At 41.8% G+C, this 26,271-nt stretch overlaps 1 protein-coding gene across 1 annotated transcript in view; it reads left to right on the forward strand.

Annotated features, from left to right (window-relative positions):
• CTNNA1 (catenin alpha 1) overlaps positions 1 to 14,353 on the forward strand; it is a 96,609-nt gene extending 82,256 nt beyond the window's left edge. Inside the window, exons 14-18 of the mRNA XM_084825758.1 lie at positions 3,029 to 3,139; positions 5,005 to 5,186; positions 7,558 to 7,663; positions 10,558 to 10,692; positions 13,187 to 14,353. Of these exons, the coding sequence (XP_084681884.1) occupies positions 3,029 to 3,139; positions 5,005 to 5,186; positions 7,558 to 7,663; positions 10,558 to 10,692; positions 13,187 to 13,474 (822 nt within the window). The 3' untranslated portion in view covers positions 13,475 to 14,353. The remainder of the gene's footprint in view (positions 1 to 3,028; positions 3,140 to 5,004; positions 5,187 to 7,557; positions 7,664 to 10,557; positions 10,693 to 13,186) is intronic.
• Positions 14,354 to 26,271: the final 11,918 nt, after the last annotated feature.

A 26,271-nucleotide genomic window follows, 5' to 3' on the forward strand; every position in this document is an offset into this window, starting at 1 on the left:
TTTTCTTGGCAAGAATACTGGAGTGGGTTGCCATTTCCTTCTCCAGTGGACCACATTTTGTCAGAACTCTCTGCCATGACTTGTGAGCACAAAAATGCTTACATTTTTAAAATGTGCCCCAAAATATATGGATTTCTGTATGGGGGGAAAAGGTTGTATGGAACTGAACAGAATGAGGTTGGCAGTGGAAAACCAAGAACCTTGATGAGATAGAGATTCACAGATCTCTAAGCAGAGCTGGGGAAATGTCGATGTCTGTGTCACCTCTGTCCAAACCTGTTGGGGACCAGCATTAAAGCAGTGGGGCATGGTCATAGCCAAAAGTGGGGCAGTGTTGCCAGCCAGACCTATCCTCCAACTTTCTGTACTTAGAAATGAGCCTGTAGTCACCTTGCTTCCTGTATCTTTTTCACAGCATTTGTCATTTAGAAGCACTTCATCGGGCACTCCCCCCCCCCCACACACACACACACACACACACAACATCATGGGATGAAAGGAAGCCTTTTCCCTGCAGCCTTTTTACATATCCCTCTACTCTCTTCTCCCCATAGCCCTTGCCAGTGCTCACCTTTTGTTCGTTGAATTAAAAAAAATGACTAAAAATGTTTGCTTGAGGCAATGCCAAGGGAAGGAAAGTAGAGTTTGCCAGTGAGAGGGAGGTAGGCAGAGCAGCCCAGCAACCAAGAGATAGGAGGTGGGGCAGTCAAGGGGAATCAAAGTGATTGAACCGATTGGAGTAGCTGGGAATAACTATCCTTAGCAGCAGCACTGGATATCATTTGAACTGAATGAAACCACACCATTCTCTCCCTTTGCCTCCACCTCCTTCCCTGTCCAGGAGATGTTTCCTTTTATGCATTCATCTGCTGAAACCTTCTTCCTCTCCCACAATCATATCCAGTCCCCAACACAAATCCACCCCCACCCCCAATACAAAAGAGGAGGAGGCACCTCCTGCCTTTCTGCTGCTGGGAGCTACTAGCAAAGTTACGCCACCAAGCAGATTTGCCTCCTTTCGCAGAGAAGTGTGGAGCAGCATCAGCTGCCCGCAGCTCTGTGGATGTATTGGGCAGAACAACTTTTGAGATGCTCCTCACAGCAGGAGAACTCAACTGTGCCTTCGGAGAGGCAGCTGCCACGTGTTTCCACAGAATAAAACACTTGCTGGAGGAGTAGTTGCAGTAAGCAGTGGTGAAAGGCAGTGCAGTGTTCCAGATAGGGCACTAGAGGAAAGCATGAAGCCAATGAGAGCTGTGGCCAAAGTTGGGATTTGGAGACTGGTAGTCTGCATTTAGACCATGGTCCAGAAGTTCACCATCCTCTGATCAAGAGAAAATGGCATATTCTCAACCCACCCACCCCACAGTAGGGGCAGCAGCTGCTACTGTTTCCTACACTTTAGGAGGCAGTCATTATCTTGAATAATGAGGGGGCATATGTGATAGTTCAAAGTGCAATTATTGTGTCATTCAGATTCACACAACTTGGTTTATATGTGTTGCCACTATGATTATCCTGCAGCTGTAAAGATGTAGACTAATCAGAGTGTAAAACAGCTGTGATTCTGAATACATTTAGCTATTCTTCTGGATGAAATGTGTGTTAAAGTTTTTTTCCAATGCCATAACTGTAATGCAGGCAGACACACACAAACAGCTAGTTGTCATGTTACACTGGCAGAATTTTGCAGGTGTGCAGGTCATTCCTGTCTCTTCATTCACAGGAGCAAAGTAAGTTGTGAGCTGGGAATTCATGGAGTTCATCCATTGCAGCAGCTTTGATCTCCATAGAAATTATCATCATTAATCTACAAGGGCTAATTTGCACACAGTCTCCTAAACAAGTGTATAGGAAAACAGCTTGTATATCATATGTGATAAGTGCACATGTCTGCTTATTACACACACAAGTATTAACAAGATACAGCAAATTGCTTCTTGACACAACACAACTTGTACATGCAGCAGCTCATAACAACGCTACTCTTGTGTAGAGAAGCCATGCCCCCTGCATAGGGCACTATGACAGATGAAAATACCAGCTGGCTTCTGCATGAGGTGGTCCCATGAATGGGGAAAATTCCTGTACATACAGAAGCTTGCCAGCTATTGGTTTCCAAAGTCCTGTTTGTAACTTAATGCAAAATAGAGCACAGAATTATTCTTTCTTTGAGTAGGAAGGAAAAGTATACTGACTTTCCTCATTTGTCCAGGAGATGAGATTTCAAGTAATGCCTGAGATGCAGGTAGTGTAACTTGTTACCAAAGTCATTATGCAGTCAAACACTCTTCCACTGCAGACATCTTGACTGTAACGGGGGGGGGGGGGGGGGGATTAGTATGAACAAAATTGCATTTTTCTGAACCTGTGAAAAGTAGTATATCATATTACTTAATTTGCTGCTGTAATCAAATCTAGTAACACCCTGAGCTCTTTCAGAGACTGTCTTCAGAAATCACACTAAATTAAGTGGAGATACAGCTATAATACCAAGCAAAGACATCACTGCATTTTTCTTTAGTCAAGTGTTTACCAGCTCCATCCTTAAGACTCAGGGTAGATACTATTACTGTAAAGAGAAATATGCAGTAGCCAGAATAAAATACCAAATTACTTAAATTGTTGAGCTTGTTCTCTAAAGGTTTACAAGATTTCTCATGTATGCAAAAGAGCTGATTGCTCTAATTTTAGCTTGAACGGGCCTAAGAATTCCACTTGAGGATTCAGTTTAATGAAACAGGTGGGCACAACGCAAGGGTCTTCAATGTAATTCAGTGTAATATCCTAAACTAACAGTTCACGCCTTCTTTTTTCTAGAGTTGTATCTTTACTCATTTAAAATGTTTATATTCAAAGTTTCCATCCAATTATGGTGTGCCATTTCTAACTGCTTATCTGTAAGCTAGAAAAATGTGAAATGTCATGTTTAATTTGAAAGCTTTTAAGTTCAAAGTAAATAATTATAACGATATTTGTTCCATTGGATTGTTCTTGGGTTTGATTTGTGCTTAAATTGTTTTCATAGACTCCTGAAGAATTGGATGATTCAGACTTTGAGACAGAAGACTTTGATGTTAGAAGCAGGACAAGTGTTCAGACTGAAGACGATCAACTTATTGCTGGCCAAAGTGCAAGAGTAAGGAAAACAGTTTTGGTTACTCCTGTTCAAATCACATAGAATATATTAAGAGTACTAGACCATACTAAAACCTTTTAAGGACTTTGTATATTTATTGGTTTTGATCATCCCTAATATAGATGTCTACACCTAGAATATATTTTAAATTTGTCTTCTTCCTACCTGAGTGATTGACTAAGTTGTGAAGAGCAAGAGCCCTGTGCAAGTTCAGCTGTTCAGCTCTGCCACACTCTCACGCTCTTTCCTACTACCCCCATTTTGCTACTTCTCCCCTGTGGCACATACCCTTTCTCCTTGCCACACCAGTTAATCTCCAGGCTTAAGGTAATCTGATGCACAGAAGTCATGGACAGCTGGCCCCACTCTTTCAGCTGTTCCAGTGAATTCAAATCCCTAACTTGAAACCTGTTTACAGAATTATTATTAACATGATAAACAAAACTCATGTTCCTCTTTTGATGCCCCCCATTGTGTATGAGAATTAGACCTCGAGGATCATCTAATCCAGTCTTCCCCAACCTGGTGCCCTCTAGATGTGTTGGACTACACCTCCCAGGATTACTGGCCATTGACCATGCTGTTTACAGCTGATGGGTAGTCAAAAATATCGGGAGAGCACCAGGTTGGGGAAGGCTGATCTTATCTGATTTCTGCATTAGCAATCCCTTGTCTTAAACCTTCCCCAGGATTGCTAGGAAAAGGGGAATACAGCTGTTATCAAGACCCATTCCTCATTGGGAAGATTTTTTTAAAGAAGAAAAACAGCTAGTCTGAATAGAAAGAGCTGCCACTTGAGACGATTATATTTTGAGCTTCCCTCATATGCACACATAAATAGATATCTTCTTCATGACAGCAGTTTTCTATATTTTCCTCTGCATAATGGAGAACCTTTTCTCTTAACCCTTCACATTCCTTTAACCTTTCCTAAAATGGCACACGTTCCGAATGTGTTTCTTCTGAATCCTTTCCAGTTTCTCTTTGGATTTCTTTAAAAGATGGGGCCAAAGCAGAACATAATGCTCCAACAATACAATTACAAGAATAATTAAAGGACAAGATGTATAACAAAAGGCAGGTGCTTAATTTCAGTGGCTCTACTCCCTAAGAAGGCATGCCAGCAGGCCATTTGAAAGTGCAGGTGGGCCTCTTGCTTGCATGCTGATTTGTGTGTGGATAGGCATACCCTTGAAAGCAAATACCCCAGACTGCCCTATTTCATAAAGCCCTGCGGTAGTCTTTCTCTCTTGTAATTTGCTTTTACTTAGTGAAATAGACCTTAAATTTTGTGTGTAGGCAGCATGTGTTTAAACTTCCAAAATTCAACTGCCGGTGCGTTAAAGGGCATCAGAACATCATGATCTGGTAATTACATAATATTCGTGCTTCAGATCTTCACTTCAGGTTCTTTCCACCCTTGATTGATATTTGAAAAACGGCTTACAGCATTAAACATATGTTTAAAATGTCCACTTCGGCTATCTACCTGAAGGGTTACACTTTTTCTTTTCAGTGAACTCTATAGAAATTTGAAATGCCCCTCCATAGTTTGCTGTGAAAACTATTGTAAAGAAAAGAGGAAAAGAAAGTGAACTTTCTAAGAATACAACAATTTTCTCTCAGCAGTGCTTCAGAAGGCAGTTGTTCCCTGGCGGCTTTCTTTCCAAATGGTCTTTATTTGTAGTGTTAGTAGGTAATTCATATAGTCACAAACTTTGGATGAAGATGGGAAGAAATGTTCCTGTCAGCCCTTTAGGTATAATTTAATCCTGCCTCTATGAATTAGTTTAGCTAGTGAAAATAACCTGAAATGCCTCTGTGCCACTGAATGAAAATATATATGGAATACTTCTTCATTCCAGGCTATCATGGCTCAACTTCCTCAAGAGCAAAAAGCAAAAATTGCTGAACAAGTCGCCAGCTTCCAGGAAGAAAAGAGTAAATTGGATGCTGAAGTGTCCAAATGGGATGACAGTGGCAATGATATTATTGTTCTGGCAAAACAAATGTGCATGATTATGATGGAGATGACAGACTTCACCAGGTAAGGATTCTTCATGGTCATACCTTCTAAGTAAACACTTTAGGGGCAACTGTATTTCATACCCCTTGTTCAAAAAGGCTCTGTTAGATGACAGTAATTCCTAAATGCTATTGGCATACTATACTACCCTGACTAGTATTGTTCTTAACCTCTTAGCCAGTCTGTCTTGTCAGTAACTGTCCATTTCTATCTGAGTTTAGGACTAAAACTGCTTTAGTCACCTTGTGGGATGACCTTTGCCAGGAGAGAGATGCAGAGAGTGAAACTCTATTGATCTTCTTGCATCTCAGTGGCTTTTGATACCATTGTGCATGGCATCCTTCTAGAGGGGCTGTCTTGAGTTGGGAAGGAGTGACACTGCTCCCCAGCAGTTGCATTTGTATCTGGACAGCTGTTTACAGAAGATGGTTCTTGCGGATTTCTGCTCAACCCCATGGCATTTATGCTTTGGTGTCTTGCAGGGCTCTATCTTAGCCCCCATGCTGTTTAACATCTACATGAAACTGCTGAGTGGGGTCATTCAGGGATTTAGAGTGTGGTGTCATTGATATGTGGATGACACCACACTCTACTTCTGTGTTTCACCTAACCCAGATGAGGCAGTGGTGGAGCTGGATCAGGCCATGGTAATAGACTGGATGAGGGCCAGTACGTTGTAGCTCAATCCAGACAAGGCGGAGGTACTAATAGTGGGTGATTCGTCTTCTCAGGTGATGGTGCTCAGCCTGTTCTGGGGGTGGTTGCACTCCCCCTAAAGGACCAGGTTTGTATTTTGGGGGTGCATTGATCCATCTTTGTCACTAGAGAGGCAGAAATGGTCCTTGGGGCCCAGAGCACCTTTTACCATATCATGTTGGTATGCCAGCTTACAACCCTATTTCGACACAGATAGCCTGACTTCAGTAATAGATGACCTGATTATCCCCCATTTGGATTTTTTTGCAATGCTTTCTGTGAAACTGAAGCTATAGAGAAGATGGCTGCAAGAGTACTGAGACTGGGCTTTATGAACATATCATGCCACTGTTTTGTGATCTTTACTGGCTACCAGTTCATTTACAGGCCCAACTCAAAGTGCTATGTTTGGCCGTTAAAACTCTTGGGGGTAAATAAGATACAACCAGTGACTACAAGAAAAGGGGCCTGTTCAGTAGTGGCCCCTCAGTTATGGAATGTGTTCCATAGAGAGGCCCACTTGGCACGAACTTGAATGTTCTATTGGCCCAAGACAAACACCTTTTAATTTTCTCAGGCTTTTAAAAATTGCAGTGTGGTTTTATTCTGTTCTGACTGTCGGTTTTTATTTGTCTGCCCTCTGTTTTTAAATGTTTTTAGTGCTATACGGTCTTTTATGTCTACTCTTATTTTAAAGTGGTCTTTTTAATGTTATAATGTTGCATTCACTGTATTTTATGGTATTTTTATTTAATTTTAACATTGTTAATTCTCTTTTCTTGTAAGCTGCCCCAAAAACTTACATTATAAGGTGCCATATAAATTGTATAAATAAACTGCCCAGCACATGTGTTACTGAATATAAACCTACATTTTACATTATTAGATATCCCACCTTTCTTTAAAGATTAAAATGCAACTTCCTAAATTGATTCAGTGCAACTTGCGTGCAGTTTCTAGGGAATTCCTTAGAAATTGTGCACAAGGCCTGAAATAATTTTGGTCTATATTCTCAAACTCTAGGCAAAAGTGAGATCTCTTTTTAAAATTGATTACAACAAAGTGGAGGCACTTAATATTTAAGTAGAGAGGTTTATTTTGCATATTGCAATATTTAATCAGTCCTATGCAAACATAATTGCCTTACCATTGAAACTATCAGACATTTGCTTTTTTTTAGTTACAGGTTAATAGCTGGGATCCACAGGGCTACTATAGAAGTGCCCAAAGACTTGGGCATGCCAAATATAATTTCCTTCTTCCTGCTTTGAACAGCATACGTGTGTGCATGTGCCCACACGTGCGCGCGCACAGAGCTGCCAAATTCATTTTCTGGGGCAAGGGGGATAGTTGCTGTTCAAGAAACACAAAGACCTCTTGGACATGCAGAATTAGCACAATTCTTTGGATTCCAGCCAATATAGAGAATGATACAGGAATATGTTAAGAACACTGTTCAGAAGTTTTTCTCTTTATATCTGAAATTGTTATGTCAAATTGAGGGAAAAAATCATGTAAGGACATGGGGGGGGGGGCCTTAATCTCATGAATCTGTCTTTAACAGTGTGTTTGGGTATTCACCTTAATGCCAACATAGTTGTTGTGACTCCATACAGCACAAAATAATTGTAAAGCTCAGATGCATTTGGTTTGTGGATTTGGTTCTAGTAGACAAATCCTATCTTCTTTTTTGCAGAGGTAAAGGGCCACTAAAAAATACATCTGATGTGATTAGTGCTGCAAAGAAAATTGCAGAAGCTGGGTCAAGAATGGATAAGCTAGGACGGACGATTGCTGATCATGTAAGTCATAACTGATTTTTCATCAGTTCAAGGACTTCAATTAATGTTTAGTCTTGAGCTTTAGTTTCACGAATACAAGAATCCTGGAGCTAATAGCTTGTTTATGGTATCTTCCTGACTAAAATTCTCAGTTCCTTCTTCTCGACTTGTTAATTTCTGTATTTATTTATGTATCTTGACGTCTAGCCTAATGCAGGACTGAACTTTATGAAGTTCATTTATTTATTTTATTCATATCCTTCCTTTCTGCCAAGAATGATGCTCAAGGTGGCTAACAATTAGGGATGTCCGCAGAATCTGCCATGGACTCAAATGAGGCTGAATTCCATTGAATTCAGCCCCCTGGAGTCCATGGCAGAACGGCTATACTCACCTCTGCCTCCCGGACCCACGCAGACCGAATCCTCCCTCCCAGCGGCTCCATTCAGGAAGTGATCTGGACGCAAATCCGGATCCCTTACCTTGCGTCTGCGGGGAGGTCCGCCGGCAGAGGGAGGCAATCCATCCCGTCCCTGTCCCCCAGAATCCGTACCACTGCTGGGCGGAAACAGGAAGTGATCCGGACGCAAATGGCGTCCACGACGCCATTTGTGTCCCTGTATTTTCTCGTGATAGGCTACGCGTTTGAATTTGCATAGATAGTTGTGTAGCCTATCACGTGAAAAAGCAGGGATGCAAATGGCGTAGTGAACGCCATTTGCGTCCGGATCACTTCCTGTTTCTGCCCAGCAGCGGTACAGATGGCAATGGTGGCTGTATCTCTGGCGGAATGGAGCCAACCGGCAGCTCCACGGAGTCAATTCAGAGCCGGCCAGTGAGGATTCCAGGGGGGAGGAATGGATCGCCTCACCCCCAGCGGACCCCTCCCCAGACGCAAGGTAAGGGATTCATACATCCCTACTAACAAAATAATATTAAAATTAAATTAAAACATAACATAAAAACAGATCCATTAAAACACAACAATAAAAGCAATAAATAGCACCCAACAGACCAGCTTACATGTTTGCCTATATAAAATCATCTTTTCCTGCTGGTAGAAGGAAAGTAAAGAGGGGGCCAACCTAACATCCCTCACTGCAGGGAGTTCCAGAGCCTGGGATCAACCACTGAGAAATGCCTCTCTCGTGCCCGCATCAAATGTGCCTCTGATGGCAGCAGGACTGAGAGAAGGATGTGTGCATTGTTCTCTTAAAAATCAGTCCTTAATATGTTTTGTAGCCAGATCATTGAAGTAAGGAACTCTGCAACTAGTGCAACTAAAAGAATGTCAGTGCCATAGAGGTGCGAGTTTGAGATGTTCCCCTTATCGATTGAAATGGTGGTATGTGGTGAATTTTTAATGCAAATCAGGCCTTTCAGTGGGCAATCTTTGATGGTATTTACTTCTGCAAACTATAAGTGAACAATATGTGGGATAATGACAAGACTCCATTCCCTGCCATTTTCTTCCAAATTTCCATTCTGCATTACAGCAGAAGTTGTGATTCCACTAAATATTTTGACTAATAGTTTGGAATTAAATCAGTAACACTTCTTAATAGTTATTGTAGGAAGATCTGGTGGCAGTAGGTTCCATAGGTGATATTCATAATGTGAGTAAAGAATAAGCCAGTGTGGTAATGTTGTTGGAGTGCAGAGCAGGGTAACGTGAGTTCAGGTCCCCACTCAGCCATGAAGCTCCCTGAGTGATCTTGGGCGAACTTAACCTACTTAACAGGGTTGTTTGGAGGATAAAATGGGAGGAACCATGTATAACTGTCGCCTTAAGCTCCGTGGAGAAAAAGCTGTTTAGAAACATACCAAGTATAACCCTCCCCTTTTAAAAAGAGAGGTATCTCAACCAGCACATCATATAATATGTCTATATACTAACACTATTGGTAAATCAGTACATATTTGACAGGAATTTTTTCAAACCTTTTACAAGGGAATGGACATCACAATAAACAATGGTTTATTGTGATGGGAACTAGCTGCAGCAAACCTCAGGCTCTTCCCTTCCCCCTCCTTTGATGAAACAAGGAGGAGGAGGTCAAAAGCTTTTGCTTCTGTTTTTGATTAAATGCAGCTTGTCATTTCATCAGGACCCAACAAACTGTGGTTAATCTTAACTATGGTTTGTTTGAAATAAGCAGGTTTCATAAGCCATGGCTTGTCATTGATTTGTTTCAGACACACCATAATTAAGATTAACAATAGTTTGTTGGGTTCAGATGAAACAACAAACTATGGTCAATTAAAAATGGAAGCAAAAGCCTCTGATCTCCTAGCAGCTGCGCCGGAGGACAACGGGGGAGAATGTGAGCCTAAGGCTTGCTGCATTTCACTCCCATCACAACAAACCAGTGTAATGAACCATGTGTGGGATTTGTGCTTGTAGGAGTAGAGATTTCTTGGGAGTATGGGATGTTGAAGTAAGTGGTGTGGGGACTCAGAATGACAGTTGAGGTGGTGGAAATTTGATTGGTTGACAGTTGGGAGAGGGAAGAGGGTAGAAGGAATTAGCTGGGTGGAAATAAGAGGTTACTACTTCTAATTGTGTTCATCCCACACTTCAGTTTACTGTAAAATTGTTCTCATTGTTTTTCAAATAAACACTGTCTGTTGTTAACCTTGTCAGTAAACCCACACTTAAAGGGTTTGAGCACTTGCCCTAATACCTACAAAGTGCTGTTAGCACAAGAAGACACTTTTGACTCAGAGTATATTTAATAGTAGTTTTTCGTCACAATGTGTTGGAAATCTGCTGTAAATATGAGGACTCATTCATAACTAAGTTGTTTAGGCTGGCTTGCATGTAGTTTCAGTAGGAGTCTGTAACACACAGGATCTGTGACACAACTGATAACTAATTTCTCAGAACTAAATACTAATTTCCTTTCTGTCCTCAGTGCCCAGACTCTGCTTGCAAACAGGACCTGCTTGCCTATCTCCAGCGTATTGCTTTATACTGCCACCAGCTAAACATCTGTAGCAAAGTGAAGGCAGAAGTTCAAAACCTTGGAGGAGAACTTGTTGTGTCTGGGGTATGTACATTTCTTTTTTGTTTCCTTCTACACTGAACAGTTACACAAACTTCATGTTTTGTTAACTTCTGTTGACTTCCAAACCTTGTTTGTTCTCCTTTTGTTGCTGAAGTCTGTATAATTTTCACTTTAGAAAGGTTCATCCTCAAATCTTCTAATTTGAGTTTTTGAGCAAAAAGAACTTTCTCATGAATCTTCTATACTTCTGTTAGGTCAGAGTGCATGCTAGGTACTCTGTAATGCAGTATTCTGTAATGTTTTATAGGTTCACAATACCTTTTTCATTCAGAGGCTAATTTACTCTAATCCCTGTAATATACAGTCTGGGTCCAAGCTGTGTTTTGGAACTGTTCAAAGCTGGCACTTTTCACAACTGTGCTCTGAAGAATGAAAGCATCTGAGTATACAGATCTAGTCTTCTCACTTCTGTCATAGTAGTAAGCTGCTAGCACATCTCCCACTGCCACCGCCACCTGGAAGACAGTAGATGAGCACTGTGGAAACCCAGCATGTATTGCTGTGGTTCTCTGCAGACCTGGGCACTCTTCAGCAAGGCTGTTGGCATTGGCTAAAGGCATAGCAGGTATCTTGACAGCACAATCACATGTCCCCTGGGGTTCTCCTGTAACTGTAACATGCCTGTTTATGTGGTCTTCTGCCATAGATATTTATTTCCAAGTTAGAATCTGTAGAATGTAATTAATACCCATTGAAAAAGCAAGTACGTCACAAACTGTAGTCGTCCCTGTCCTCATCAGGTAGTTGAACAATTACCTAATTTGCTGCAGCAACTGCCTTCCCATTAAGTGAAACTAATGGGAAACTAGAAAGTTTTAAAAAATGGCAGGAGTCAGGAATTCCATATAATTTGTGTATGCGGTTCTTTCTTGATGGGAAGGGCATAGTTAAATGCAGTGAATACTGGAAGCTTTTTTCCATGGTGTGCAGAGTCTGACTAGAAATGGGGCACAGTGGATTCTAACACCAGCTCTCCTTGCAAAGCAACCTGGTTACTTTCCAGGTCATTTTAGGGTATTAAAAGCCCTAAATCAGTCTTGCTTGAAGTTCAAATTCTGAAAACTTCCAATTTTCTCACATTCTCAGCTGTCTAAAAATCTGTGCCAGCCTACCTTTTGTCACTTCCTGTGGATGTGCAGTGATGTAATATGTCAGTGCTTGCAGATAGAACAGTCTTTGTCCAAGATAAATACAAGTACTGCTTAGTGGTCACATAGACTATTGATACAAATCTATTTCACGTAATGCAGACTTGTTAGGAAAATATGCAGTGCAACTGTGTGTACCCAAGGTTTTTATTTCCATCTATTAGTTAATGTGGTGACTGGCTAGAATAGACATCACAAGCCAAGTCAAAGCATGTTGCGTGCAGGAGCTGTAGTCTTTCATTGGTATGGTTTTGTATCGCAAAAATGTTCAGCCGCTGAGTCGGTTTCCTAAACGGTCTGTTACATTACCTGAGTTTAATGCCTGTGGCACTGTGTGAGAAAGGGAGGAAGGGAGCTGAGAACAAACCAACTTAGAATTGCAACATTTGTCCCCATTTTGTCCAAGTTATACAAGTTCTGTTTATGTTCTTCTTCTTACATAGGCACCATTAGTGCATCCTAGAGAAACTCTTTCTTAACTGCCTTTTCTCTTAATATTTGTTAAGACTAAGAGATTCCAAAGTATAGGAGAAAATGTATTTAAATGCAGCCTATCACCATTAAACACTAAATACTTCTGCCAAGGATGCTGTTAAGAGAACTTCTTCAGACTCGCGTATGTGTCTTCTCTCTCCCTGACACGAGCACACACACACCTCTCTGCCTCTGTTCCCTTCTTCACTGTGAATATACTATGCTGTGTGCATTGGCCTGGATCCAGTGAACTGCACTTGGACTTGTGTTCCTTTGGCAGCAGCCCCCCACCCCACTCCCACCCCTGCCAATGCCATATAGCAAATCCCTTTTGAAAGCAAGGGGACTTCCAAAAGTAGTTTGTGACTTGGCACAGGGGTTTGCTGTTCAAAGGGGAAAAGTTGAATTTCACTAGGCATGCCCAAGATCTTGAGGGCTCCTAAAATAGGTCTTTGAAACCTGGCTAGTTCATTATTTTATTTTATGTTTGCTTTCTCTTCAGTTGTTGTTCTAAAACAAGTATCTAGGCTTTTACTCTATTCCCTTCCTAATTTTATGTTCCAAGATATCTTATTCTCCAATACTTGTTAACCTTTTTAGTGCAACCTCCCCCACCACCCTATGGCCTAGAACCCTAAGGCACACTCAGTTTCAGCAGGAAGCTTCTATGGTGAAGGAGTGTGAATATCAAACAGCTGACATTTGTCCTGAAATACCCAACGGTGCACTTTGCAACTCTTTAATCGGCTGTAAATGACTATTCAAAGCCTCTTCCATTCGGTTTATCTAGCAGGTTGTATTATGGGCACTTAGTCTGAAACTAAGGGGATACTCACTTGCTAATCTGGTTTTAGGTGGATAGTGCTATGTCACTGATTCAGGCTGCAAAGAACTTGATGAATGCTGTGGTACAAACAGTGAAAGCATCCTATGTGGCATCCACCAAGTACCAGAAGTCTCAAGGGATGGCGTCTCTGAACCTTCCAGCAGTGTCTTGGAAAATGAAGGCTCCGGAGAAGAAACCACTAGTCAAGCGAGAGAAACAAGATGAAACACAGACCAAAATCAAGCGAGCCTCACAGAAGAAGCATGTTAACCCAGTGCAAGCACTCAGTGAATTCAAGGCAATGGAAAGCATTTGAACAGAAGGAGTATTCTGGAGTTCATTATTACTTCTTTCAGAATTTCTTCCAGTGTTCTGTGGATTATGTTAAAATTCATTATTAAGTAAATTTTGATAAAAATCATTTAGAGTAAAAGGAGGTAAACAGATTTATAAAGCACAATAATACATCTTTATATCCGCAAACACATTAATTTACTATAAAAATGCTGTTTAGAATTCTGTGGCATTTTTCTAGATGACTTCTTCAGTAATAAATCCTGCTTTAAATCTATTCTATAACCAAAGAGGAATTTACAGGAACATTAATAATCCTTCACATAGCTGGATCATGTAATTCCTTTAGAAGAAAAGTGGACCTTCTTCTCAACTTGAAAGTAGAATGGAATGTGTGGTTTTATTAAAGTATATAATGCTTTGGGTGGTTAGAGAATAAGCTTTGTATGTTGAAATAATTGGTAAAGTGGTAAATGCTAGTTGCTGCTTAGAACACTAAGACAACTGTAGAAAATGATTTTGAGGAAGTAATATACTATAGCATTCCCTTCTAATTGAAGCAAGCTTTGCCCCCCCTTATTTGAAACTGAACACATTGATGCATTTGTTCTGAATTGCTAGAATCCACGTTACTTTTAAAGATGTGTGTGTTAGAGGTGCATAGCAGAGAGATGAGTTATGGTCATCCCAGCATTTCCAAAATACTTTCCAGTAGGCCTCTTATGAGAACATCGATAGGAGCCTGTAGGAAGACAACCCTAAAGGGACTTGGTGTGTTCTGCACAATGCATCGTGAAGAAAACTGATTACTTTTCTTGAGACAGTGAGATTGTTAATGCTTGGTTACAGATTGCTGATGTACTTTGCCGTAAGACTCTAATAAAAGTTGTTTGTACCAGCCGGTGCTGTAAACGTTGCATATTTTCTCTCAGCATTCAGATGCAAATCCATCATTGTGTTCTTCTAATAACTGCTATGCATCCTGCCTTAGGCTTATAAAGAACCATAGAAAATGGTGTTTATCCAGACTGCAATTTAGACATTATTTGTCATAACGGGAGCTTCATGGTATAATTTTGCTGTTTTAAATTTTTTATGGATGTCTGTTTTTATACTTTTTCCAATAAAGTCCAGTATAAAAACCAGTTGTACAGGTCAGAGCTTTCTTTTGCAGTTCATCAAACACTCCTAATTCCAAAATGAACTGGCTATGTAACTAATTAGTGGTAATTTAAAGGGCCAATCATTGGTGACTAACGTATGATCACTTGATCGGTCTAGTTAAAAAGTAAATAATAGAGGACCCGCTATAGTTTCATTGCACCACAGGCAAAGTTAATCTGCTCTTGTGATGATTCATTCTGTGTGCTAGGAGAAAAAGGCATTCAGAAGTTAATCAGCTGGGTTCTTGGCACATTACTTGTTCCAAACGTTAGCTGTTTGGGACTGTTGCTTGCCTGTCCCCAATAAGTATCTAAACCAAATGTCCACAGTAAAGCAGTAAAGTAAAGCAGAGGAGTAATCTTGACACTCTGTTCATTACAGTGGCTATTTTGTTAATATGGATAGTTCGGAAGGTGTTAACATAACACCAAATTATAACAAATCCACAGTGTTTAAGGAAATTCAGATACAAAACCTGAATTGCATGAGCTAATCTTTGTGCCAGAGGCAAGGAATAGGTGGCCCTCCAGATATTGTTGGACTTCAACTCCCATCAGCCCCAGCTATCAGGCCAGTAGTCAGAAATGGCTGGAGTGTTTGAAGGAGTCTTTTTATCACCCAGGGAGCTCGCAATGAAGGTGAAATATCCTCTTAGATTTTCATCCTCTCAAGGCTGATTGGACACCTGAAAGTTTTGGAGACTGCTGATTAACCTTCCAGTGCTTGGGGAAAGTTATTTCAGTGCTGGGACACTAGGGTCAGATACAGCCCAATTAGCTTACAAGTTCAAATAAACAAATCAGTGTGTTTTTAAATTTGTTTCAGTGTAATGTCGAATACATTTTTAAAATGAAGGGTTATTTTTGTTTTTGTACAGGAGTACAACTATGCAGGAAATAGGTACAGGGTCAAAGATATATGTAGTCCAGAAACAGAGTGGCATCAAAACTATATATACTATCAGTATTCCAACAACAAGAATTGTGTACTGTTAGAAGAAATAATAACTTTGGAAAACTCTAGGAGGTAAATTCTGTTAGGTAAATTGTGTCATTTAAATGTATACATTAGTTCATATTTTTCTGGAGATCACTTTTTGAACTTCCTCTGCTGCCACTCTCTTAGAAGTGTTACCTTCCTGGCTGTTCTGGAGATTAATTTCCTAGCTTTCACATGCTCTTAGAGGTACAACGTTCCTATGATTAAAAAAAAAAAAATCAGTGACCACAACTGTGGCATTGACAAAGCAGTTTTTCTGCTGCTAGTTAGCTTGGGATGCCACAGAATTATCTGATTTGGAATACAGATGTGTCTAGCTCATAATGCTTGCATGTGCTATGAACTGAGTGTCACTCTCCCCCAGAACTTTGACCCTCAAAATTTAATCTATGCTTCTAGACACTAACTACAGTTTATACTATGCTGTGCTGCGCAAAAGCCCCCAAAGCCTGACTTTCAGGGTTTCATAGAACTATGCAGTCTCTTGGGACTTCTACCAGTCACATGGGGTAGGGGAGGGCTTACAACAGAGTATACACAGGGAGCTTTTATATTCCTAAATTCCAACACATTCTGCTGCTTCCCAAAACTTGTTCAGGGATTATACCGTTCCCTTACTCTCAAGGCTTAAAAACTTCCCTGTGGCAATAACTTGGGAACTGCAGTAGACAAAACACATAGCACATTAGATGTGTTTGTAAAATCTTTATTGAACTAAAAGCTATTAACAAGAACGGGCCTGTGGAGCTACAAAAGATGAAAGGGCTTGCTATGAATAGGGGCAACACCGTTATAGGTCCATGAAGCAGAACATGCTGAAGGATGCCATTTAAAAAAACAACTTGGATGTGGATTCTCTACTTAAGATACTCCCCACCTCCAGCTCTCTCTGTGTTTCAGAGAATCACATTAAGCAAGCAGTTTCTCTACAGCTTCAGATTCCTTCGGAAATGTTACATTTTCTGCAATCTATGTGTTTCAGCTTGGGTGCTTCTGGCCTTCCCCAACAAGATCTCTGTCTAGAAGTCTGTATAGTACCATTTTTATTATCTCTTTCTGGATCCCTGGCACTCATGAGGTGTTCATGAGACACTGGTGATCTGATGGATGTTTATGCGGGCCTGAACTCAAGGGCAATTCTGGTTTGTGTTTATCAGGAAGGTTCCAGGTCCCAGAGAGAAGGGGGAGTGTGGTGTTCGACCACCCTTCACCTTGCCCCTTCTCCTGTTCAATGCACATATGAAACTATTGGGATGAAAGCTGTATGGTGGCGAGATGTTGGTACCATCATTAGAATTGACTCCACCCTGGCTGCCACTGAGGGAGTGTGGAGACAGTGAGGCCCCTCTCTATTGGCTCTGCAGGAACCAGTTGCTATTTGGCTTTTCTGCTCCCAGAACTGTAACAGTATGAAGGAGTTAATACCTGCATTTATATACCTTCTTCATGCAATGCAAATATGGCCTCAGTGCTTTTGTGAGTAGGTAGTGGGGGTAAAGGGATGTTTGTCACCAATGGGTATCATTTATTACGGGGGTCGGGTCTAAGAGCATCCATCCAAATGTTTAAAGTATCCATAATACTATAAGACTGGAAATGAGAAACAGGAGATGGAGTAATCCATTGATGCACTATGCTGTCAAAGAGTCTTTGATGTAGCCTGGATCTGTCTACCATCAAATACAGAATACTGGAGCAAGTGATTATTGATCTGGCCACAGTATACTACATTGTTATGAATGTATACATACCACTGTAACTGTCTTCAACTGCTTTAAACTTAGATATGCCAAGTCAAGAATTGGATCTAGAAAGAATTCTTTGACCATGTTTCAATTAATCTTGAAATCATTTTGCCAAATTCATGCTAAGGGCTGATTCGACACATTTCTCTGCTTCTTCCTGCTAAGCCAGGTTATCCTTCCTCCTAAACAGCATGTATAAACCAGGGCATTTTTCAAGCCAACTGGAGAGAGTTATCTCTGGATGATGTGCCTTGAAGGGGCTTCAGAGTCGATTATGTAGTAAAAGTCAGAAGGCTACAAGAGGGAGAAAAGCACAGCCGCAGTTTTGTAAAGGCATGTAGGACGGTTAAAATTACCCAGGCTTGCGAGGCAAAGAGGGAAGGGGACAAAAGAACACAGCACACTTTACAGCCAGGACCCTGGATGAAATGCAGTTATGCAGCTGCATAAATGGTTGTGCAGTTTGTCTCTGGGCAATACATAAGTGCCTTAGAATATACTTTTAAATAAAGACTTTCGTATTTCTAAGTATTTATGTGAAGAAAAGTGATAGGTAGGAAGAGAACAATGGAACAGGAATGTATTGATAGAGAGTAGAAAGCTTTAGTCTTACCTGAACCTTCAGTTTTCTGCTCTTCACCCCACGCCAAAAAATCATTGAGTGTCATTCTCTTCCTTTGCTAGAGAATGTAGCAGTAGCACCAGTGGTTGTGGAAGGGCTTTCTTCTCGAGGGCTTGCGGCAAACTGAGCAGTGGGATCATTCCACTTGCCCTGCATGTCTCCACAGTGATGTGCCCTAGCCAATACAGGTAGGCAGTCTTGAGATCAAGATAGGAGCACTGAGAACTCAATCATCTATCTAAATCAGAATACACATTTTATTTCTGTTTTGATCAGCAGATTGTCATTCAGTGAGTGTTGTAGGAAGCTCTGCCACTCTCATATTTGGGCTCCTGCCCTGAAAGGCAGCCAAGAAAATAATAATAATAGAAAGTTCTTCTAGTTATGTGGAAGACTGAAAAAATAGTCTGTGGTGTGAACAGAATGCTGGGCTAGATGGACCCTTGGTCTAATCCAGCACGGCTGTTCTTACATTCTTAAGAGCCAAGCCACTGTAAAACAGTGCCCCCATCTTGTGGAGGCAGTCTAGGGGGATACTGTGGTCAGCCGCTAGGAGATTGAGATGAATGAACAGGGTTGCACTCCCCCGTCCCTCTCCCAAAGGTCATCCATCAGTATCGATGACACTCGGGAGCGATGGTGTCGATAGTAACACCTTTGATACTAGTACTAATGCTGTGATCCCTATTCTGTATGTTAACAATTCCTAAATTTCTGGGTTCTCTTGTGACTAACTGCATTTTTCTTTCCTAGAGAAAACTTGGGAAGTCAGGTTCATTGTACAGAAGCTAGAGAAAATAAAAGCACTGTGAAACAATAGGCCAGTATATCCAGTACAGGAGAGTAATGAGTTCCTGTCTTTTGGGGGGGGGGGGTTGTTGAGGACTGTGTTCTGGGAGCAAAGACGTCCTACTTACAGCTCTCGGAGTATGTTCTCATTTCTTCAGAGTGTCTTCCCGTTTTGAGGCAGAGCCAAGCCAGCCCACAGTTAAAAATGCTTGCACCTTCTTGCCAGTTTTCCTGTGAACTGTCAGCTAGCTAGAACTGATACATTTTTAAGGGGGGAAAGTACATCCCTCTTGTATAATGTAGAGTTACCATCAGACTCCATCTGTTCTTGTCATCTGCCCCCAGATGTATTATGGCTTCCTTCCTCTCTCTAAGCTCATCTGTTGTATATTCCATTCTAACTTGGGCTTATGTGTCCCACTGTATTCCTGTAGCCCTTTGCCTCATAATGCTCCCCTAGCAGCTGCTAAATGGATTGACATAATGGGCTTGGTTGCATTGTCCTCTTGTCCTAGTATGGCCTGTCAGTGAGCTGATTTACTTACTCTTCCTTGGAATATGAATTTTTATGATCCCACCATGTTCTATGCATGATAATTCCAAAATCCAAGTAAAAGACTAATAGGCATGAATTTCATGTGCCGTGACCTGTTATTGGCTGCTTGCTTGTGCTCTTGATAAAGTAAGGTGGTGATCCTGAACAGAAGTCTCAGGGAGGAAGTCCCGTATTTAGTCAGCATAATACACTTCCAGGTGACCTTGTGGTAGAACAGCCTGTGTGCACCACGCTTTGTGTAGTGAGGGAAATTCCAAGCAGGTCAAAATCCCACAGGAGTTGATCTCAGTGAGCTACAACCGATGCCACACAAGTGGAATTCTGCTCACCTTTCCCGTCTTCCCCTCCCTGCTGCAGCTTTCCACGTGCCACTAAAATCTGCTCCAGGAGATTCCCCTGATCCCCCAGAGCAGATTTTAGGGTAGCAGAGGCTGAACAGGGAGGGAGGCAGGGCTGGCCTTGGGTGTGGGCAAGCTGGGCAGTTGCCCAGGACGCTGAGCTGAGGGCGCCAAGCAGAGCTCAGTGGCTGTGTTTTTGGAATGTCCTATCTGCAGTGAGCTAGGGTGGCCAAAAGCTAGTGTCTGTAACCATTATTTCAACATCTACAGGTTGTTTGAGTACTAACTATAAGAATTATCTTCCTTCAATTACCCTTGAAGTATGTTTCTTTTTCAGTTTCCACTTTGATGTCATTTGCGCAAGGTAAAAAATGAGTGGAACACAGCTTTACATTGAGGCAACGCTAGCGAGCACTCAGCACTTCAAATGCTGTAAGCACTATAAGCACTATATAAATAATAAAATTAAGCTGGAAGAGGTCAGCTGGATACCTTTTTTATTTATAACATTATTTTTAAGGGCAAAAAATAATGGATATTCCAAAATAAAGAGTGCTTACCAGGAGATAGGAACTGCTGCAAAACAAAAAAATATAAGTAAAACCTGTGACAGTTCAGCTGCATTACATAGAGCACTGCCACTGCTCGGAAGGAAGCTTTTCAAACTTTGGCTCATGCAAACTGTAGCACAGTGGCTAAGAAATCAAGGTTTTGAGCAATGTTGTTCTCAATGGACATCACACTTGCACCAAGCTCCATAAATCCTCTGGGTGGCCCTGCAAAGCTGCCTCGGGGGTGGGGGCACCAAAGGCCATCCTTGCCCTTATCCTGGGGCCAGCCCCGGAGGGAGAATCCACTCTGCTGGTGACTGCCATTCCCTCAGCAGATGGACACAATTAGATCTCACCTGTTGAGCTGGATTTTTGTCCTGCCCATTCCCTCACTATTTACAACCAACACCCTCTCTCCAAAGCACTGTAGACTCACTCCCCCAGCTGAAATCTGTAAGAAACTTCCACATGAACATTTCTGCTGATTTAGCTTCTTTCTCATGAGGCTATGAAGTTTCCAGTGCCCCTTTTCAGCGCTGTCCTAAGATTCCCTCCCCGATCGACGACTGGGCCAAAGATCTAGCTTCTGGGAGTCCCTCTCAACACTTGGCAGCCTGCTCTGTGCTCTTTTCTTTGAGGAGGGAGCTCATGAATATTCATATGAACCATGTGTGTCACGTGCCACAGCAAGGGTATGAATTGGGCCTTAATCTGTGAGAACTTTTAGAAAATAAAAGGTGCAATGCTCACACCAGGTGCCTAATATTTACCATCAGCTACAACACATCTGAACATAAGAGTTCTGCAAGATCAGGCCAAAGGTCCAACCAGACAAACACCCTGCTTCTCGCAGTGACCAACCATAAGCTGTCTCCAGGAACTCCACAAGCAGGGTGTGAAGTTAATAGCTCCTCCTCACTATTGCTCCCCTGCTAACTGGTATTCAGAATCATACCTATTCTAAACTTGGAGGTTTCACTTATCACGGCAAATTGCTGTTTACGCACCTCCATGAATTTGTCTAATCCCCTTTTACAGCCATCCAAGCCACCGGCCATCGCTGCACATTGCAAACGTGAATTCCGTAAATGTGCATTTTTGTGAAGAAGTGCTTTCTTCTGTCTCTCCTGAACCTATTACCAGTGCAATTCATCTGAAATCCCCATTTCCAGCACGTATGGATGATACGGTTTGTAAACAGCCTCACACACCAGTGCAGCTCACACACCACATACCACTGCAATGGCAGTGTCATGTTAATACCATGCTGAAAACTGTACCGCTTTGATTAGTGCTTCAAAAGAAGTGTGTATGTCTCATTTCTGTGCAACCCTGGCTGCTATCTTTAACGTGCTTTCCAGCAAATCGGAAACCTGGCGTCCACTATAAGGCCATAGAAGTTTGGATGCCAGTAGGGCTACGACCAGATTAAAGACATGTTGATTAAGTCAATCCTATTTCTTTCAGTTGATCTATAAAACTGGAGATGGCAAGCACCATCTTAAGATATATTGTAACAATTTCTGAGGCATGAAGCACACGTTCATGTGTTGTGGGAAGCATCCCCTCTGTGTGAGAGGAAAGAGAGGGTGCCACTTATTGGTGCTTGCCATCTCCGGTGTTCATATGATTTGCATTAAACATATTTCTTTAAAAAGCTGCTGCCTGCTTTATTCAGTACACCTTTTTCGTGGATTTGCAAGTTTTAAAAAAACCAATCTAACCAACTAATGGAGTGTTCCGCTCTAGAAATCAGAGGTCACAGACTGGTTGAATATTTCTACATCTCCTCTAGATTCTGGATATCTGAATCTTTTATAAGATAGTGCTCTGTCTTTGTTTTCTTTTTTTTTAAGAATTCTTTGCCATCTTTTATGTGTAGACGTGACATGAAAAATTGAACTTTATTTTAAAAATTGAAATTTATTTCTATATAAATAAATAAGGTGAATAGTCATCCTGTCAAATCTAATGCGGCCCGAAGAATCTTCTCCTCCCCATTGCTCTTTCATCCTGATATTCTCTTTCCTCCTTTTCCCCCCTTCTGGTTCTTTTTGGTAATCCAGAAATGCTCCAGTAATAATAATCATACTTACAGTGGAGAGCAGGTAAGGATGTCTTTGAGTTTCCTCTCACAAGCTTGATTTTTGTTATTAGTTTGATAGATTCTCCCGACTGGTCCTTCAAAATAAACTCTTGGACACATGGAAAAATGTGTCCACCACCTCCTCCCATCTCTGAGTCCTCCAGGAAACGGAAAGAAAACCCAGCAGCACCAGTCTTGCTGGCCAGATGCAACTTTGTGGGGTCCACCATCCTGACATGGAGGAAGTGGCTGTGTTGCCTGTGCCAAACCATTTGGCAAAGAAGTAGAAGTCCCCTCCAGAGATTCAGCTGAGCCCCTAGAAGGGCAGGTGCTGAGACCCCTCCGTCTCCTTGGCCTGTCACTCTACAGGAGAGAAGAGGAAAGGGCATTTCCTGGCCACAAATAGGATGGGGTAACTATGTGTATCTTCTTAGTTGCCCTTCCCAGGTCTCAGAGTTTGGGTTTGTCTCAGGACAACAGGTTTGGCAGTCTCCATTCAGCAACGCTAGAGCCTGTGGTCAGAATCAAGTCTGGGGTTTAGGACAATGTAAACCAAAGACGGGCAACGTGTGGCCCTCCAGATGTTTTGGCCTACAGCTCCCATCATCCCTAGCCAGCATAGCCAATGGTGAAGGATGATGGCAGTTGTAGGGCAAAACATCTGGAGGGCCACAAGTTGCTCAACCCTGCTTTATATGAACATATTGACCAGCATCCCAATTCTGACACACAGGTTTGCTGCCATCACATCTAATTTGCCCCTTGTTCAAGCTTAACAGAAGTTGGGATCAGGAATGCTTTTTCTTGGTGCAGACCCATGGAAATGCCTTAAGCCACATTATAGCATTTAATGAATGCAGACAGCATGTGCAGTGACCTAGAAATGTAAAGAACTTTTTTTTTAAGTTAAGAAGGGGACATTCCTGGCAATGACAAGAGTGCCTGATCTAAGGAATTGTTATTCCCAGCGGGTGCCCTGGGGATAGTCAGTGCAGGTTACAGGGTCACTGGAGTAAAGGGAAGACACTGCCAGTAGCTCTGTTATTATTACTGCCTCAGTAGCAGCAGGAACCTCATTTGAAGCAGTCTGTATAAATGGGTCTAGGGTCAACATGCATCCCTCCTGCGAAACAACTTGTGAAACCCCAAGCCTATCTACTGAGAGACCCACATGGGGTCCTGGTATGATTTGGAGTGTCCACAAGCAGCTTCTTTGGGAAATGGATGGGGAACTGATAGGGAGGAAGGGCTGCTCTATTTGTCCACCCAGAACTGTTAACGTGTCTGTCCTTGTTTTTAACTGCTGGTGCTCTACTGGATTTGATTGTCTATTTCTTAACTGTCATTTAGTTATCCTGAAGTCTGAAATAAGGCTGTCTTTGGGCTGGATCCAGGAGCAGACAAGAAACCAAAGGATTTAAAGAAGGGTGTCCCATGTTCAGAGCACTGAGAGTGGAGAATGATTTGGGCAGCAGAGTTCTGGACAGAGCTGAAGGGGACAAGCACAACCATTTAAGACAAACAGTCTAGTAGGTCAAGATTACTCAGCTTCGTATAGGTTCGTATGTGGGATTATCAGCAGAGGGCATCTACTTCTTTACCTTGCCATTTTGCCCTGAAGAAACAAGATGGTACGCCATGGAGACTATAGCAGGAGGGCACAATAGGCCTTCTCCTACTGCTTCATGATCTGAGTATATTTGTGGTTTAATTAGATTTTCACCCTGGCCTTACTCCAAGGACTCAGGGCAGCAAACATGATTCTCCCTCTGTCCATAGGGGCCTGGCTCACACCTAATGGCAATTCCTGGGTTGTTTAGCACATGAGTTGCTAGGGCACAGTGGGAAGCTTCTGCTTTATATCCAGTTTGGGAAACAACGGAGGAATGCCCCATTCCTGGGTTGTTGTCATGACAGGCAAACCCAGCACTCTGGGTTGTTGAGGGTTAAACAACCCAAATTTTTAACCCAACAGCAAACCATGGATTATTGTGAAAATCCTAACTCTTGGGAGAAATTATGAGTTTTTCTGCTGTCAATGAAGAGTGAAGCATTTTGGCACAGTCGAGGCCTGAAAGAGCAGCTAGCAATTTGCTGCTGAAATGGAGGTTGGCAATTCCTGGTTTCACATGTAGCAATTTCCTGAGTGTGTGTGTGTGTGGCACAGAACTTGAACAAGTCAAGTCCAGAACCTGAGGTCAGGTGTTGGAGGCAGGAGGGAGCCTAGTGAGGTCAATCTTTTTTTGTTGGGTTGACTCTCAACATTATTTGGGCTGGCCTTACTTACTATTAGGTAGAGTGAAGCAACTGCCACAGACAGGCAATTTGGGGGACCATAAAAGGGCAACAAATTGTTCATTGTTTAATTTATTTTTACTGCCAAGGCGGGGAGTAACGTTTGTGTGACTTTCTGCCTCCGGTGCCAAAATAGCTTGACTGGCCTTCGGTGCTATTCCCCTTGGCGGGGGTGGGTGGGGGTGGATTTGCTGCTCCACCTCAGGCAGCAAAACGCATCAGGCTGGGCCTGATTTACACATTTTTCAGATCCTGTCAGAATATAGTTTTATTGGGTTAGACCAGTAAATCAATGGCTACTTGGCAACCCTATGGAAAAAGAGCCACCTCACCGTAGTTCATAATTAATTGTCTGTTGCTGTTGTTCCTTAGCAGCATCTCCAAAGGGAACAGCTAGTGTCACAAGGCCTTTTGTAATAACAATGGGTTCTCAAACACAAGTTTGTAGCTTGCCTCCTAACGTGTTTTTATTTATTTTTTAGGAAAGAAACAAGTTCGACATTTATGAAACATGTACCCTATTTGCCTTTAGATGTGTTCTACAAGATAGCAGCATGTTTCCTGATTAAGGAAGACTCTTAACTAAAATATCTAACATATTGACTTATTGCAATTACTGTTCCTAAATTTAACACTGGAACCAATAAAAATAATTAGCTGAGTCAACATCTTCTTATTTTTTTATTTTCTGTATTACATTTCTGTACCGTCCCATAGCCGAAGCTCTCTGGGCGGTTTACAAAAGTTAAAACATTAAAATACAATATACAAAGTTTAAAAGCCATTTACATAAAAGCACACAGACAATATACACAAATAACATATAACTAAAAACAACTTTGAACTAAAAACAATTTAACAAAAACACACACAATAAAACAACACAGCCTAAAACAACACTGCATAAAACCAGTATACAAGAGTCAACAAAGAGGAAAGAGAGTTCTCAAAAGGGAAGGCCTGCCAGAATAATAGAGTCTTTAATGTGTGTTTGAAAACTTTCAACGAGGTCAGAGGCACATTTCAACTGGCAGGTCGTTCCACAAGTGAGGGGCAGCAAAGGAGAAGGTCCTCTTGCATGTGGCTGCCAGTCTCACATTAGGCAGCCTCAGCAGAGAGCCCTGACGACCTTAGGTGGCAGACTGGGACGTAGGGGAGAAGGCGCTCCCCAAGGACCTTATATAACATCTAAGTTATATTCTCAATTCTTTCTAAGAAATGTGTCAGAGGAGGTTCTAATAGCATAACAATTACCTGTATTTCAGAGGATCCTTGGCTTCAATTGGTTCTGCATAGTCCAAATCATACCAGAGTTACAACAACTTCATGTTTGTTTCCTGCTGGTGTCTACAGAGTTTTATCTGGAGTGAGAACTTTTTCTATGATCATTTCTTCCCATACCAGGAGGATACCAAGAAGAGAGGGAAGGTGCCTCTCTAATGCCTACTTCGTTGTGTGCTGCTCTTAGGTGTAAGTAAGTAATTAACAGTGCAAGCTTATGCATGTTTACTTGGACGTGAATCCCACTCAGTTCGCTGGGGCTTGGTCTCAAGTAAGTGGGCACAAGCTTGCAGCCTAAAATCTCTGTGTAAAATGTAAACTTCATTGCATACTGTGAAGGAAATGTTGAGCAAGCCCAATCTAGAGCCCCAGGGAGGGTTTTAGTTGAATGAC

Source organism: Heloderma suspectum, chromosome 1 (assembly GCF_057233095.1).
Source record: "Heloderma suspectum isolate Gila_16-S chromosome 1, 16-S_ref, whole genome shotgun sequence".
Lineage (NCBI taxonomy): Eukaryota > Metazoa > Chordata > Lepidosauria > Squamata > Helodermatidae > Heloderma > Heloderma suspectum.